The sequence below is a fragment of the Macrobrachium rosenbergii genome, chromosome 29 (genome assembly GCF_040412425.1).
Source record: "Macrobrachium rosenbergii isolate ZJJX-2024 chromosome 29, ASM4041242v1, whole genome shotgun sequence".
Taxonomy (NCBI): domain Eukaryota; kingdom Metazoa; phylum Arthropoda; class Malacostraca; order Decapoda; family Palaemonidae; genus Macrobrachium; species Macrobrachium rosenbergii.
The window spans coordinates 17,119,703-17,138,067 of NC_089769.1; the positions used below are offsets into that span (position 1 = coordinate 17,119,703).

The 18,365-nt window shown below is 39.7% G+C and overlaps 2 protein-coding genes across 3 annotated transcripts in view; one reads left to right on the plus strand and one right to left on the minus strand.

Annotated features, from left to right (window-relative positions):
• NKAIN (Sodium/potassium-transporting ATPase subunit beta-1-interacting protein) overlaps positions 1-2,951 on the plus strand; it is a 67,360-nt gene extending 64,409 nt beyond the window's left edge. For both annotated transcript variants that reach the window (XM_067131179.1, XM_067131178.1), the window contains exons 6-7: positions 345-390; positions 1,069-2,951. In XM_067131179.1, coding sequence (XP_066987280.1) covers positions 345-390; positions 1,069-1,729 — 707 coding nt within the window. In that variant the 3' untranslated portion in view covers positions 1,730-2,951. The remainder of the gene's footprint in view (positions 1-344; positions 391-1,068) is intronic.
• Positions 2,952-3,255: 304 nt separating this feature from the next.
• The window catches only part of LOC136854632 (mitochondrial import inner membrane translocase subunit Tim17-B), a 28,957-nt gene continuing 13,847 nt past the window's right edge, over positions 3,256-18,365 (minus strand). The window contains exons 3-4 of the mRNA XM_067131180.1: positions 12,985-13,177; positions 3,256-4,724 (exon numbers count right to left, since the gene is read on the minus strand). Of these exons, the coding sequence (XP_066987281.1) occupies positions 4,531-4,724; positions 12,985-13,177 (387 nt within the window). The 3' untranslated portion in view covers positions 3,256-4,530. The remainder of the gene's footprint in view (positions 4,725-12,984; positions 13,178-18,365) is intronic.

An 18,365-nucleotide genomic window follows, 5' to 3' on the forward strand; every position in this document is an offset into this window, starting at 1 on the left:
TGGTGTTAAAATTGTCTTGTAAAGGTGTTCTCGATTTAGTATTCAGACTCAGCTAAAAACTGTCAAAAACATCATACTACTTTACATTTGTCTATTCAGTATATAAGGTAGACATCCAGTGTAAATGTAAAACATAAGATGTTTTTAAACAAAATACAAAAAAATTAAAAATTTATATCTTAGTGATAATTTTCAAATATCGTATGTGATGTTGGATGGAGAACAACAAAAGGAATTGCTTGCTTTTGAAACGTATTTATCAAATTGACTTTATTATATGTGCTATATTTAATGTTTGCAATTCCTGTAGTTTATGATCTAATATGAGTTTTCACTATTTACAGGCAAAGCTAAGAGTCGTCCTACGTCCATCTACTCTGTGGAATACAGGTGATTTGCTACTTTTTAAGTGTTTTAAAGAAATTTAATTAAATAATAATTATACATCACAGGAAGCATGCTTTAAAATTTTTTTCTTGATTTGTAAAACACTTCAAAGAAAATAGTCAGAATACTTTAGTGTTGTTATGAATATTTTACTACTTGGTATGTTAATTAGAAAAGTACATTTTGTCAAGAAATCTGTAATTGTTTAGCTTTGTTGCTTAAGAGTGGCATACAATTTACCATTAAGCTGCAGGTTTTGTTATTGCCTCCTACACATTTACTCTTGGAAAAGGGAAAAATATATCCCTTTAGATGTACTTTTTTCTTTATATATTGTAGGCTTTCAATGTCAGTTTTAATTTTTTTTAAGCAGACAAATTATGTGGGTTGCTAGTGACAGGTTACGTTATGCTGACTTTAAAACATCATTTGTAAGTTTATATGAAAGGAATCTGCTTGATTCATTGAAACCATCAATAATGGGGCTGGTATGTCTGAAGTACAATAGTAAGAAAAAATTAGTGGTTTTTCTGTGCAAAATTGTGAATTACACAGGTTATTTTTCATGACAATTTTTTTCTTTCCCTTGAATTCTTTATATTTTCATTTACTATATTGCATATTTTTATACTGCTTTTCCATGTTGATTTCATTTTCACAAGTTGTATTGTTTTTTCTTAGTCCTCAGCGTGAAGGAAGTGAATCTCCAGATTTTGGAATCGATGAAAGTCCCTACCAGCAACCAATGACTCCTAGACGTGTAAAGCGACAGAATCGCCACCGTGCCTCTGGCCGTTCTCAGACTAGGACTGGTACTCAGGGGAGAGGGTCACAGCGTTCAAGAAGACAACAACAGTATGTTAATCCAGTTAACAGACTCATGGATAAGGCTAATGAGTCTTCCACTAGTACAGACTCCTATCATCCAACTGCAGGCACACGAACACAAAGTGGCGGGAGACAAGGACATTCTAACCCTATGTATGTGCATTCCCGTCCAAATTCATTGTACTCGGTGAATGGGTCGACACCTAGTCATGATCCAATGGAACGTCCTCCCTCAGTTCATTCATCGTATTCAAATTACCATGGTCAGCGTCCTTCTCTTAACCCAAATCCATATTGTCGGCCTCCTGTCAATTCATTGAGTGCCAACATGATTGCTGGTAATAATAACAGACGTCCGATGGCACGTACGAATGGGTCAGTTGGTACAGAATCATCTGAGCCCATGAACACAATGGGATCAGTTCACAGCTTAGCTTTTAGCAGCACAGGCACAATGAGGTCAGAGAGGCCCCCACCTTACATGTTTGGCGTGAATTCTGAAACTGTAATATGATGGGGCATTTAGAATGCAGTCGAGTCTAGTGTACATGATGAAACTGGAGAGTGATAGTGACCTATATGCTTTTACTATTGATTTGGCAGTTCTACTTTTAAAAGATAATACTGTGAATCATTTGTTGTCCGAATGTGTTCATAAGTTACTGTATTTGATACCATTTTATGCCAAAATGACTTCAGGGGTGTATTCATAGGCCAGTAGCACTTGGCATTTAAGAAGAGACAGTGGCAACTTGTGAATAACTACGTTTGGTGATTTTATAAAGCATCAGCTTATTTTGGTTCCTAAGTTATCATAGTTCAATCATTTCTTGCACCTTTTTTGTGTAATGCATGAAAATATATTTGAATATTCCTAGAGTGCATTTATTCTTTTACACAATAATTTATAAAGGTAATGATAAGAGACCTTAGTATAAAAACTTGTGAACTAAAGTTGTGATTATTGTTGTAAGAATATATTGACTTAGTAATCATTTTTATAATCATAATGCTCTTATGAAAGATGTAGTTGTGAGGACTTCAAAGTGGTTGGTAACTATGAGTAGAGTAAGCATGAAATGTAAACGTGTTTTCATTGGAAATACCTGTCAGTTGAACTTATGCAATACACCAGCACTGTATTATTATTGTTGAGACATTACTGTATATCCCAAAAATGGTACACAAAAAATTGTTAGGAATTTTTTCTTTTTTTAGATGTTGCTGATGTTTTTGCATCATTTGTCAGCATACAGGCACATTTGCGTTAGATGTTGCAAGTGGAGATTTCCACTTACCATTGGCAGCTTGATTGTTTAATGATTTTCACTAGGTACCTGCAAAGGTTGTTTTCAAGTTAAGCTTTGCTTTAATCATGATAGCCGATATTGTCTCACAGACTAGTCTTTAGATCTCATATGATCTAATGTCACCATTAGTTTAATTTTAAAGTGTAAGCTTTGAGCAGGCTGTAATTTCCATTGCTGATCAAAATGATAATGTTAGACCTTTACCTTCAACTAGGTCAGAAACAATTGCATAGTAATTAAAATTTACTTTCTGGATTGATGTTCTTATGCCTCAGTTACAATATGAATATACCCTTGTAGTTAAGTATTCTGCTTAAGTGGTTACAAGTTCAGTCAGTGATTTGGTTAACTGATCTTGTTACCTACGTCCATGTATATTATTGAAAAATTGTATTTATATGTACATACAATAAATTTTATTTTTTTCTTTGAATGTTGCTAACCTTGTCTCTACAGTGTTTCTTGAAAACATGGAACTTAATATAGGGTCTTGATATTTAAACATTGTAAGTTTATATTTTTTTAAACCTGGCTGTTTTCACAGAACTCCATGGAAGAATGAGCACCTTTTGATAAGTGCTTTGTTAATATAACAATACTGTTTCAAACTTTCTCTATCAGCACTTAATCTAAAGTCTTTCATACGTAAGTGCTTAGTTCACCATGAATTTTATTCATAGTATGGTCACCAATGAACAATGATGATTACTGGGTAATTTAAACGGGCAAGAGTCTTTAAATTCTTGAATTTCATAACTCCACACTCACCATCTTTATGTAGTTAATGTCTAACCACCTAATCCAATTTGAGACACTGGTTTGTGCCAAAATTGCAGAGTATTAAGTTGCTGATGAAGATAAACCTAGTAGCTGAACTCTCAAAACACCTGATGCAAATAAAGACAGAAATGTCTTGTATACTAGAGTACTAAACAATGGATTTCCTCATTGGTAGATATTTTTATATTGAATGAAAGAATTTATTGATGTCATAAATTCAAAACGAATTTGAATGAGACTATATAGATACTTCACTTGGAAAGTCCCCCCAAAAACATTACACGCATAAGATGATGATAATGGTAAGCAGAAGAATAAAATTTTAAATTCTTTCATTTAATAAAAACTATGCCATCATTACATACAAATAATTTTGTAGTAAAGTACAGCATAACGGAAAAAAAATGGGGCTGTCCATTACTGTATATTATATACAAAACTCATTAAGAAATAAACAAGTTGAGATACTGCAAATGTTTAGGTAACAAAGCATAAAAATACAAACTGCTTTTCCATGTTTCCTAAACAGTTGCAGCAAAAAAGAAAGACCTACAATACTAACAAAATATAAGTACTGTGCTGTACATCTTTTCATAATCCATTTCCGTATATAAAAAATATTTAAATTCACAAAAACACCATGGTTAAAAATTCGCAAAATTTGGGTAAACAGAAAGATGCAATGAAATCGATGTTACTGTTTACAAAGCATCCATGTACTGTATCATACCTGTTACAAAACACTTGTAAGGCATTAACATGACTCGTACCTGCTCACTTTCACTTGTGTCAAAATGCATACTACTACACAGTAAACTAAAATCTTGATTTTTAACTTGTGCAGCAGTGACGAGAGTACGTTTAATGGGTAAAACAATATGGTCAAATACATCAGTTTATATATCCTATATATATAGAGTACTTTCATGTGGCTGACCATATATTTCAAAGAATAATACAAATATACCAAGGGGATACTGCACTTTAATCTTAAGTATGAAGAGGGGGGTGTGATAGTAAATAACTAGAAAAATAGATCAATGACACCATAACTGAGTGGTCTGGAAACGGTGTTGCAGTCAAATTCTGTAAACTTTCAGTTTGTAATAAAGCATAACAAATTTTCATGATGCATCAGATGACAAACTCCTATTTTACATGTACTGAAACAATGTAAATCTGCCAAATAAAAAAATCTGAATATTGACAACTATCATAAGTTAACTCATTGATAATTATTATCAGGGTTAAATGGTAAAGGCTGTACTGGACCAAGAACAGAAGGGTCGCTCATTTCTCCCGGTGCAATGGGCTTGAACTGTTCTGATGTAAATCTCGTCAACAAAATACCAACACCTTCGATCATGGCTAATAACATTCCACCAACAACTGCACTGCCTGCCATAGCTGCTGCTCCACCTGGAAAAAAAATCACAATTATGCATGAGGAAAAGAACATTAATAATACCGTATCTACAATTATTAATACGGAAAATCACATCTGTAATTACAGAGCAGGAGAAGACAAGGGACCTGCTAGTGGAAGAGGGCTATGAGGTGCATTTGTAAGCATTACTTGAGACTCTTTGCTGCGTCCCTTCGGCTCCTAGCTACAGCCCCTTTCATTCCTTTTACTGTAATTCTTTAACTCCATTCACATTCTCTTTCTTAAGTCTTGCTTTCCAACCTCGCCTAACAATTGTTTCCTAGTGCAACTGCAAGGTTTTTCCCGTTACTTCTTTAAAACATTTTCACTCAATTTCCCTTTCAGCACTGAATGACCCCATAGGTCCCAGGACTTGGCCTTTGGCCTAAATTTTATGTTCCATTCCAAGAGCTATAGTCAGTTTAACAGACAGCAGTACCTAAAGTTGGGGAGATTCAAATATCTGTAAACATAAAATTTTATAGTCCAAGATGATCATTAAGAAATTAAAAATACCATTACAGTATACGAAAAAAAAATTACATAACCCAATAAGCTATAGCAAGATAAAAACAAGTGAAAAATGTGCCAAAGTTTCTTCGGTGCAATTGAGTTTTCTGTACAGTGTATAATGCTATATGAAACTCTCAGCCACAGCCCAGTGGTGGCCTGTGCTGTTGGCACCTATTGTAGTGCCAGACGCACAATCATGGCTAACTTTTACCTTAATAAAATAAAAACTACTGAGGCTAGAGGGGTGCAATTTGGTATGTTTGATGATTGGAGGTTGGATGATCAACATACCAATTTGCAGCCCTCTAGCCTCGGTAGTTTTTAAGATCTGAGGGAGGAAAGAAAAAGTGCAGACGGACAAACAAACAGCCATCTCAATAGTTTTTTTTTTACAGAGAGCTAAAGCATGACAAATTTTGAAGTAATTTGTACTTTTCCTAGCATACAAACCTGAGGTCCTTAAATAGGGGATTTACTTTCAGAGCAAGCTGGAGCCGGCTGTTTAACCAAGAAAAAAGTGGATATTGGTAGCTGGCTATCAATGGTAGGGAAGGAATCAAAACTACCAAGAAGCAAGGCCTGTTGGATATGACGTCATGACATGACGATGTCGACCCTGGTGGTCCCAAACTAGCGATTCTTTCTCTCTCAAGCTTCATTCCCGTACATCAATTGAGTACAAGGTTTTCTCATGGTTCCACTGTTTTATTTTTGAATTGGACCGTAAAGCTTGTATGGCATAATGAAGTAGGGTGCCACGGATACATCTTGTGTGTTTTATTGGACGAACTTATTATGGTAATAGGTAAACTCAACACTAAGTTCACTGCAACAAGTATTTGACTTTTGCCTCTGGATTACACTACGATAACTAATGCTGAATAATCCCTCAGATTCCAGTGCTTGGCTTAAGCCTAAATTTCATATTCCATTCCATTCCACATTAGGATAACTTTCGACTGCAATATAAAGTCTGAATTCAGACTGTAATGTAAAGTCTGAATTCATCACACTGGAACCAGCGTTACGCCACGTCAGGAGCACAAACAAACAGGCTACAGTTAGGTTTATCTAATCAGGCAACATAAGTTAGGCCTGTGCAAGTACAGCCTACACCCAGGTATAGCCTAAGAAGGTTGTAGCCTGAAAAAGGGATTTAGGTAGGTGTTGTGAGCAACAAGGTAAAGCACAATATAAAGAAAGACTGGTTTAGCCTAGATTGAATTTTAGTAGGAATTCATATACTCTAGACTTAACAGAATCTAATATAGGCTAGCCTATGTTAAACAACTCCCAGTGTAGTCTACGTCAAACAACTCCCAGTGCAGCCTAAGTCAAACAACTCCCATTGTAGTCTACGTCAAACCAAACAACTCCCAGTGTAGCCTATGCCAAACAACTCCAGTGTAGCCTATATCAAACAACTCCCAGTATACCCTGTCACAGAACTCCCAGTGAATCCTATGACAAACAACTCCCAGTGTATCCTATTTCAAACAACTCCCAGTGTAGCCTACGTCAAACAACTCCCGGTGTAGCCTATGCCCAAACAACTCAAAGTGTAGCCTATGCCCAAACAACTCCCAGTGTAGCCTATGTCAAACAACTCCCAGTGTAGCCTATGTCCACAACAACTCCCAGTGTAACCTACATCAAACAACTCCCAGTGTAGCCTACATCAAACAACTCCCAGTGTAGCCTATGTCACAGAACTCCCAGTGTATCCTATCACACGACTCCCATTGCAGGACTTAGCAAGAGCTTTGGAAATGGCACAGACACAGAAGTTATAGGTTCATCACAAGTGGAAGTACAGGAAATAGGCAAGTTACCATTGCCAGTAGTCAAAGGTAAGGGACAAACCTTATTGGACCTAGATTGGTTAAGGTGAATAAAATTAGACTGGCCTAGTATTCTAGGGTTACAGGTACAAAACAGAAGGGATGTCAATAACTACCTAAGCTCAAGGTATCACTATGTTTTAATGCTTATATATACATGTTGTACAAATATTAAAAGATCATCTTTCCTCTTCCACAGGTAACAGTTGGGTACAGATTAATGAAATGGCATACTGTACACCACAATACCCTACCTACATTTAATGCTAACTGCACAGTACATGCGTTTGTTCATGTTTCTGAAGTACGTCACTTAGGTGATTTAAAGATTCCTACAGTGGTTCATGATACGAATATAGCTGAGCAGACATTAAATAACTTGCAGAGAACTGACACCTGAGTACATTTCTAAAACCTGCAATAGCACTGCTGTTATAAAATTAGTGATTTCACTTTTGGCAATAATTTTTGATGATCAGTCATTCAAACACTTGCCTGTGCTGAAATTCTATTTGAACATTTAATGACTGAATAAATTTTATTATTCATCAGAGCTGGTAATATTGTCTTCTTTGTTTTGTAATTGTTCCCCTCAAAGTTATAGACTCTTGAGAGATAAGAAATTCCTAACATTGTATAGTTACTCTATCATCAGGAGTTTGTTTCCAAACAGTTTACCCTGCATCAGAACAAAATGACTCAATTTTCTGATGTATATTAAGACTAAATGTAAATTATTACTACCCAATGACAAAACAGTGATACTGGTGGTGGATGAAATTCACTTGAAACCATATTTTGATTATAAAGGCAGAAATTCAGCACATTTGTTGAGATGTACCAAGAATAATTGGCTTGGCAGAAAGATACAAATAAAACAATGAAGTTCCCAAGGAAGCTGAAGAGGGGACTGCCTTCTTCAGCATCCTACTAACTTCTCCTTACCTGACTTTTGGGCCACAGCACCAGAAGCAGGCTGAAGGGGCTGGAAAAACTCCTTGTCCCTTCTGGAGGAAGAAAATCCTTGAACTCCCTATGGAGACTTAAAGGAAGCCTAATCTCTTTTCTATTCCTGATGTCAGTCGTGTAGCTAGCCACTCCCCCCCCTCAAAAAGGCTTGGCTGCAAATACCTTTGAAGATGTCACAAACATCGTGAAAGTCCCTGCACAGTAGAAAAAGGTGCCCTAGGTATCAAACAATGCCTTAACCATGCTGTTTGAAGATTGACACTGATCTGTTCTCCAGTTGGAGACTGGCCCAAGAACAGGCTGAGTGGCACTGCATCTCTTCAACAACGGATTGGCCCACAAGTTTCCTAGACTGATGCTAGAGGGATGTCAGTATCCTTCATCTTGACACCAACAGCCCCCTAAGCTTTGCCTGTCCACCTTCTAGGACTCTTTGGAGAAGGTGAAGTCTTCAAGCAAAATCGCAAGTCAAGCCGCAATGAAAACTGGGAAGAAGCCATGGCAACCATCTTCATGGCCACTGGTTTGATGAATAATAACAATAAGAGAAAGCAATACATGTACATGAAACTGTTCCAGTAGGAAACCATTTATCAGCCTGCAGACTGACAGGTACACCTGCAATGGAACAAGCTTCCATGCATTCTGGTTTAAAGTACTTTTCTCTGACCTTTCATAGATGGTGACAGATGCTTGAAGAGCTACTGAAGCCTGAAGGACCCACAGATACATTAATCAGGAAGTTCACCTCTTCTGACATCCCATGAACAAGTGCACTATTGCAACTGTGCTGACCTGTAACCAATACATCAAAACTGGGATCATATAAAGTTTATGCAGGTGTTGGTCTAGCGGAGACCACAAAAGGGGTGTCTCCACAAGCTGGTCATAATCTTTGCTCATCCCTCTTCTTTCCATACTCCAGCAAATTTCACAATGGAACATGCATATAGATTTCACACAAATCAGAACAAAACCCCAAGGCAACATTCCTTATCATCAGGTCTCAAATACACCACCAGTGCCACCTTCCTTGGTTCTCAGAAGTGTTCCAACTTCAAAATAAAACAGACCCAGTGCAATACCTTGGAAAACAATCCTCCATATCACATGGCTGTAAGTCTCTCCAATCTCATTTATCTGTTCCATCAATAACACAAGACACTTGTTGGGACAAACTGAGTCCATCTGGGTGTTGGAGTCTTGAGTAAGAGCAAAGTAAAGTGTAGTTGGCAACACATTATTAAAATCTCCAAGTGAAGGCGAATGAAGCCATGTCAGCCATCTATCAAGTATCTCAAGGGATGAGAGGATAAATGGAAACGAGGGGTAACATTTAGTCCTGTTAGGATAAAAACCTGTTGCTCAAAGAGGAGACCCATTTAGGCAGTTTCAGACCAACTCTTGCCTGCAGTTAGCAAACTGAGAATTAGTCTATAGGATCGGAAAGTCCTCTCTCCAGCATGGTAAATCCAAGGCCTCACTATGAGGTAGAATGCTATCCCCTGTCTACCTCTTATGGGAACTAAGAAGGGAACTGGTCCAGTTCCTGCCCTGAAAAGGTAGAGAATCCTACAATCCATCTGAAAAGACAAGAGGTAATTAAAGGGCTTTAATTTCTGTCACTGCTAAAGGGTCACAGTTCTTAACAGCAAACTTTGAAGCAAAGACAGTACCTAACCCCTTTCAGTGAATTAAGCAAGCATATTCATACCAGCTCCAATACCTGCTGGATCACCATTTTATCTCACCTCAGAACTGGAGTCCTATAGAAGAAAACCCAGGAGAGACACAATGAGAGAGGGCTTAAGACTTCACAATTCCACAGGTGGATTTTGGTGGCCACTGACAATGGAGGTCGGAGGGTGTCCCAGGCGAAAAAGACATCACCTAGGGCTCAGAAGGGGAATATTCTCCAGTCATGAACTGAGACATCACCCAGAATAATCAAATACAATGACGGTTGACAGAGTCAAACCAACTTCATCCATAATACCAAGGGAACCAAATAAGATTGTACCAGGTCAACAGGTTCAATCACACATGGTGAGAGGATCACCAAACACCTCATGGATAGAAAAACTAATTAAGGACCACGGCTGAAACCAAACAAGAGAGAAGGCTGTACTGGATTTGAGATGCAAGAGTATTATGCTCTAAAGACTGGCAGTGGTCACTGATGGAGGAAAAGCAGACACTACTGCACAACAGGTGAAGGGTGAACAAGAAGTTGGGTGAAGCTATGTGGAGTGGAGATGTCAGGGATAAGATTAAGAAGATGAGTGGAGTGGTCCCAAAAAAGCCAGTCTTGGATTGAGCAAGGTTGGAGGCAAACAGGTCAAGCCACTCCCTGGGTAAGGTGGGAGCCTGGCAGGAGTAACCAGGTTATATCCTTAGTAGAAACAACCAATACGTTTTTGCTCAAGGGCAGAGTGGTAATCTGAACTGCTTGGTAACATGGGGAGGCATGTGAGAAGACACATCAGCTGAATAATAGCATTTGTTTTATAGCAACAAGCAGAGCTAGCAAAACTGAGACACCTGGGCATGGAAAACTCTGAGAACATAAGAGGCATGTTCACTGACAGACATCTTTGAAACATGATGGAACTTGTAGATCCTTTCTTAACAAAACTACACCACTGGCCAGGTGCTCATGGTGGCACATTTCACAGGTGAGATGTACAGAGCATGCCCACCCATGGCACAAATTGACATTGGAATGAGGTTCTCTATCCAGCAAAGACATGAAAACTATTCTCTCATCCTTGAAGGCAATGGCAAGTTTGCTAAGGCAATTGAACAAACACAGCGAACACGGACAACTCAAATTAAAATATATAACAATAAAAGAGACAAAAATAAGGCTGATAAAGGCACTAAAAGCCAACACAGAATGCAAAAAACCATTAGTTAAGAAAGTTAACACTAGTGATAATTTGAAAACCATGAACACATGCCACGTAAATAAACTGAACCATCAAAGTTTGAAATGCATTCTGGTACAGCAGCTGTAAGTACACTTGACTACATGCTAGAACAGGAGTCACTGCACCAACAGAGGGAAAGAAGCGTATACTCAAGAGCTACAAGCAAGTGGAAATTGGTCTAAAGATTAAAAGCTAAACTTGAAGCTACAAAATCTGAATAATGTGGCAACATGAAGGTAACATTAAACTTGTAGCAAGATAAACCAAACTCTAAATGACATTTACAAAAAATCCCTTGGTCATGGCCACTAGCCACTCCATGGCTTAACGCTGGTACAAAAGAACACACTATAATCAGAATATGTGATATGATCTCACACAACTATTACAAAGAATCAAATAAGTAAAATGAAATTAAATCTAATGAAAGGATGAAAGCACTGGAAATGCTATAGCAGACTTCTAGGAATAGTGACCAGATGATATTAACAGTAAGTAAAAGTATACCTTTGTTTAACCAGACCACTGAGCTATTAACAGCTCTCCTAGGGCTGGCCCGGAGGAATAGACTTATTTTACGTGGCTAAGACCAATTGGTTACCTGGTAATGGGACCTACAGCTTATTGTGGAATCCGAACCACATTATACCGAGAAATGAATTTCTATCACCAGAAATAAATTCCTCTAATTCTTCACTGGCCAACCGGAGACTTGAACTTGGGCCTAGCAGAGTGCTAGCTGAGAACTCTACCGACTCGCCCAATGAGGAACTTATTAACAGTAAGAAGCCTTACAAAAAGTGAGATAGATGTACATACTATAATTGGGTATGGTGGATACCTGCCCAGCAGAAAGCTCGTCATTTTTCAGAGAAATTTAGTCTGACAAGCCTGTGATTTTGGGGCCATAAGCATAAGGCATCTATAAAAAAAAAAAGGTTGTACTAAAACTAATGGTTTTTCAGATATGCTAAACAGTCACTGAAAAAATGACTATTTTTGCATGCTTTGCTGTAATATCAGCATCTTCATTTTCCTTAATGCCTACATGTAGAGATATGAAGGATCCAACATTTATATCTATGTCAGATACTTATACATTTCCAAAGTGTTTTAACTGATATCCATATTGTAGATAGTTCAGTATGGGTTTACTTAAATGTTATAGCGGAAAATCCTGCACCATATGGAGATTTGGAACTATCAGTATAATAGAGTACAAGGTGCAAACCTTTGCATAGTGCAGTCTCTACAGCATTACATGGTGAAAGTGAGATAAATTTTGTAAAAGCAAGTGCAGTAATGGATAAGAGATGAGTAAAGGGGTTCTCCTCCATTGTGCCTGCTTTTATGACCCCAAGGGCAAAGCGCCAAGGGCAAAGCCCCAAGGGCAATGTGGGAAATCTGTAATACACTTACAATTTAGCAAACATTGCTATTGCTAGGAACAAATCAGAAGCTAAAAAAAGGGATCCAAAAAAGAAGCAAGGGCATGGTCATTGATTATAGTATACAAATTTCTTAAGGGTTTAAAAAATCATAAAGACAAGGGAAAAGTCAGTGCGCTGTCCTAGATGCTCCCCCCACCCCCACACACTTATGATCAAAGCCTGAGAATTAGTTCGAAAATGTAACCCTTGGGGTAGTCAAGCATACTACTACCGATAACAACCTCCCTCCTCCCTACCTCTCAAATATGGTAAGGTCATGATGGCTGGTGAAAATCTATTAAGGCCTGGGATCAATGATGTGGGAAATAACCAGCAATGAAGGGTCTTTTGGCCTCCAGCATGTGTTAGAACATGATTGTTCGTTGTATGCTGCAAGCATAAAAATGTCAAACCTACATATAAAGTAAAAAAAAAAAAATATGAGTACATCATTCAAAAGAAATTGCTAAAATGCTAACCTTTAAAATTAAAAAGGACTTCCAACCAATATGGTAAAAATGGCAGAAGAACTACACTTTAAAGAACAAGCAAAATAACATCTGCACTTACTTCTTGCAGCTAAGATCCCTCCAGTAGCGGCACCAGATATTATAGAGTTCCAAGGATCCTCTTTTTTACGTAAATAAACTAAGGAACAATCAATTGTAGAAAACAAGCCTCCCCAAACAGCAAACTGACCACCAACCACTGGTGCACGTTGTTTAATGGCAACTATACTACCATTGAAGCGTCTTGTTAAACCCTGAAAACAACAAGAAATAAATGTTTATATGGAGTATACAAAATAAGTGCCTTTGTCACAGAGTACTCTGAGTTAATTATGCAAACAGCTCATTAAAATGTTCCAGTAAAAAAATTTTTTTTTTTAAATATTTAATGTAAGGTTTATTTATTAAATACTTATCTCTTCATTATATAGCTTTTACTTCTGCGCCAACTGTAGTTCAACAGACTGAAAAAAAAAAAAAATAGACCACTTGGTTTTCTATGAATATCCATCTTCTATCCATCTACTTCCTTCATCACCCACCAGGGGAACGATAGGTGCAAAAACTTGTAGCCAGTCAGTCTAATTATTTTTGCACTCAACCTAGGTCATGAACAAAAGACTAGTATCTTCAATGCAAAAGCCAGCATTCCACAACACTTGGAATTCTCTTATCCTTTCAAAGGTCCCTGGGCTACCAAGAGAGGGTTAATTGCTTCAAAAGGCTTTCACGAAAGACTCAAAACAGCTTTACAGGCAAAAACTAAACACCATCAAGGCTCCCAAAAGAGAGTTATAGTGTACCAGACACCTTAATTACACCTGACCTAAAGAGCTCCTGGAGTCCAGGTTGTAATCAATGTCTAGCTGAGCATTACCTGTAAAGTAAGAAAACAGTAAAATCTGTACCTGCTGGAACTGACAGCACTTAGAATAACTGAGAAACTATATATGAGGCTATCAGTCGAGAAACATGCCACGTGCCATCCTGGGTCAAAGTATTTTTTAATTTAATTCATTATATTTTAAAAATGGCACTTGGCATGTTTCTCGACTGAAAAGCTCATATATATGTATGTATGTATATATATATATATATATACAGGCAGTCCCGTTATCAGCAGGGTTCTGTCCCCGACAGTGTGGTGATAACCGCAAATGAGATCTCTTAGAAAGAGAGGGCATTCTTCGAGAGAGGACATGAAGGGTTCTTCACTAAACACCAAAGGTGATTGGACGTACCTCTTATTTTGTAAGTCTTATGGATATAGCACTTGAGAGCCCTTGCCGGACAAAGGAATCTTTCCTCATCTAATGAACCTACCACCTGAGATAAGTTCTTAATGCTAAAAGAACGAGGCCAAGGTTTGGTTGGATTTTTGTTCTTAGCGAGAAAGCCAAGAGTAAAGGAGCAAATCCCATCTCCATTAGAGAAACCGATTCTCCTATCGAGAGTTTGGATCTCACTTACTCTCTTGGCTGTAGCCAAGGCTACTAGGAATAGTCATCTTGGTTAAGTTCCTCACCGAAGCAGAATCAATAGGCTCAAAGGGTGGACCTGAAAGCCATTTAAGTACCGCGTCCAGGTTCCACGAAACTTGCTGTAAATCTTTGAGCTTCGTCATATCGAACAATTTAATAAGTTCACATACATCCCGATCCGAAGAAATATCTAGGCCTCTATGCCTGAATACAGAGCCTAACACTGCCCTATATCCTTTGATTGTGGATGAGGACAAGCCTTTAGAAGTTCTCAGGAACAATAGAAAATCGGCAATCTCTGTTACAGATGTCTTACAAGAAGAGACATGATTTGCTCAGCACCATGTGCGGAAAGCAGTCCACTTGCTTTGGTAGACATTGGCTGAAGACTCTCTCCTGCATCTAGAGATAGCTTGTGCAGCTGGTCTCAAGAATCACTTAGCTCTGAGAAGTTTCTTTATAGTTTGAATCCTGTCAGAGCTAGTGTGGATAACCCCTTATGGAATTGCCTGAGATGGGGTTGTCTGAGAAGCTTGTGTTTTTGAGGATGTAGTCTTGGGAAGTCAGACAGGAAACTTATCAGGTACAGAAACCATTCCCTTAGAGGCCAAAAGGGAACTATGAGGATCATCGAAGCATTCTTGCAAGACCTGAAATTACTTATCACTTCCCTTACCATATCGCAGGGAGGGAATGCATACAGGCTCTTGTTGGACCAGCCCAACAGCATGGCATCCATTGCCCATGTTCTGGGATCTGGAACTGGAGAGCAATAAAGTGGAAGGCAGTGATTTTTGGAGGTCACAAATAGGTCTATTGTCAGCCTTCCCCACAGCTTCCACAACTCTAAGCATACCAGTGGGTCCAACTTCCATTCAGTGGGAATCACCTGGTTGCTGGGACTCGGCTGGTCTGTAGTACATTCAACTTGCTTTGCACAAATCTCGTTACCATCCTTGTCTGATTTTGAGGAGCCCAGAGGAGGTCCCACGCCGCCTTGCAGAGGGAGAAAGAGTGAGTTCCCCCTTGTTTGCTTAAGCAGGCCAGGGTGGTCATAGTGTCCAAGTGCACTGAAATGGTCATGTCTCGAACTTCTGAAGCAAAGGCTTGCAATCCTAGACTGATTGCAGTCAGTTCTTTCAAGTTTATATGCCAAGTTTCCTGTTCCGATGTCCACCTTTCGGAGACTTCCTTGTCCTCCAGGATCACGGCCCAACCTAAGTCGGAGGCATCTGCATAGAAGCTCAGGTCCGGGTTCAGAGGAAAGAGAGACCTCCCTTCTAGTAGCCTGTTTTCAGATCTCCACCAAAGCAGATGTTTCTTGATGTCTTGGATGGTTGGGAACATAAACGAGTCCGGATATTTCTTTCAGTCCCAACTGTCTCTGAGGTAGCCTAAAACTAGAGTACCCTCATGTGAAGTCTCCCCAAGGAGACAAACTGATGATGGAAGCCAATGTTCCTAGGAGGCTCATCCACTTGTTGGCTGAACACATTTGAAGAGTGAGAAACTCATCTATCATCTTTAGATAGGATTCTATCCTCTTGGGTGCAGGTAAAGCCCAAAAAAGATGAGAATTCAGACTCATTCCCAAATACACTATCTGTTGAGATGAAATTAGCGGAGACTTTTGAAGGTTGATCAAAAGTCCCAACTCCTTCACTACAGCAAGAGTCTTTTGAATGTACCCCATGCAATCTTCCTTTGTGGGAGAACGAATGAGCCAGTTGTCCAGATAGAGCGCAATGTTGACGCCCACTTGATGAAGTCAAACTGCTATCAGAGAGAGAATGCAAGTGAAAACCTGAGGGGCCATCGAAAGTCCGAAACTCGGGGCTGAAAAATCTGGTTCCAAAAGATGAAGTGAAGGTACTTCCTCGAGTCTGGAAGTATGGGGACATGGAAGTACGTATCTTGCATGTCTATGGAAACCATCCAGTCCCCTTGATGAACGGATGCAAGAATTGAGCGGTTCATCTCCATTCTGAATTTTGTCTTCCGCACGAAGACATTCAGTGCGCTGACACCCAGCACTGGTCTCCATCCTCCTGAAGACTTCGGAACAACAAAAAGGCAATAGTAAACCGCTCTGATTCTGCATCTGTGACTTCTTCTATCGCTCCTTTTTATGAAGAAGATCAGAAACCTCCTCTGAGAGGGCCAAAAACCTTCTTGAACCTTTCGAATGTGAGGTTAACGCAATGGGTTTCTTGACTAAGGGTGGATAACCTTCAAAGGGAATAGAGTATCCATTCTTAAGTACCTCTATTACCCACTGTTCTGCTCCTCTCTTGCTCCATTCTTCCCAAAAAAGAAGGAGCCTGACACCCACTGCTGCACAGGGAAACTTTCCTCACTTGTTGGAAGAAGGTTTGGATGAAGACTTTTTGATGGCCTTGGAGGAGAAACAGATGTTAGCATGAGGCCTAGACTGAAATCTTTGCCTGGCGCCTCGAAAGGGCTGGCGCTACGCAGGAGAGGAAGACTTGCTACTGAAGGAAAAACTCTCTCGAGTGTGTTTAGAAGAATGGGTCAGGAGATCTTGCGTTGACTTCTTTTGCAAGTCAGAAGCGATACTATTAACTACTGCCTGAGGGAAAAGGAAGTCACACACTAGAGAAGAGAACAGAAGAGCCGATTTCTGTGCAGATGTGATCCCTTTGGATGTAAAAGAGCATCAAAGCTCTCTCTTCTTTAAAATACCCATAGTGTACATTGACATTAATTCCCAAGAGGCATCTCCTTCCCATCTATACAGGAGAGTAAGCCCAAAAGATCCAAAGATAAATCCGTGGGAACAGAAGGAAAGTCCTGGATTTTCTTGGCCAAGGCACCCACTGTCCAATCTAGGAAACTGATCACTTCAAAAACTGAAAATGTTCTTCAACAGGTGATCAAGTTCAGCAGAAGAGAACATCACCTTCGTCACTGAAAAGGCAGACCTACGGGAGGCTTCAATGAGTCCGGAGAGGTCCCCCCTGGGCGGAGGCAGGCACACCCCGAGAGGGAACTTCCCCGATAGTGTAATAAGAATATTCCATTCGCAATAAGCATGAAGGAAGATAACAAAACACAGCCTTCCCTTGTTCTCTCTTGTCCACTAACCAACACTCTACTTCATTCATGGCCTTCTTAGCTGAAGTAGAAAGCACCACTTTGGGAAGCTTGGAGGATTCAGACTGAAGACTACTCATCTGGAAAGTCGAAGCTGGTGAAGGAGCCCCTGGAGAGAAAAAGTTGGGAAAGGAGCGAAGCACGAAGCGCAAATGGGCTAAATATACCAGGGTTGGAGTATCCTCTTCCTGATCTTGAGCTTCCTCCTCGGCTGGAGAAAGAGGCACATCAACCGCTCTCGGTGGAGGAGGTTGAGGTTTCAAAAAGCTCAAAATGTTGTCTACGCACTGCTCAATGGGAGCCAGAGATGGGTCTAACACCATTGGTGCTGCAGAAGAAAAAACTGTCGTCATATACTGTGAAGAAGCAAGACCAATAAACATTGGCCAATCGGGTACCACTGGGCGCTCAGGAGCTACTGGAAGCTCAGGAGCCAATGGGCGCTCGGAAGCTGTATTTGGCATCGATGGAAGCTCTGGCGCCGATGGGCACGCCAGCGTAAAGTGGTGGTCGGCTGCTACCGCCGAAACCGCTACTTCGTGAGAAGAGGAGCGTCTAGATGTGACATTGGGAGCTGCAGGACGCTCTAATAAAGAAGTATGCTCAAGAATGGAGGACAGCTCAGGTGCTAATGGGCGCTCCAATGGAACACGTTGACATTTGGAATGATCAAAATCCAGCACACGACGTTTGGAGGGCAAGACTTCTGGCGAAAAACGCTATGGACTGTCCCAAAAACTACAAAAGGGAACAGCCTCTTTCACTTTCTTACAAGGCACCTGAGGGGTGATAGACACAACCACTGCAGACCTCTTGAGCAGTCTAGACTCATCCTTGAAGCGCCACT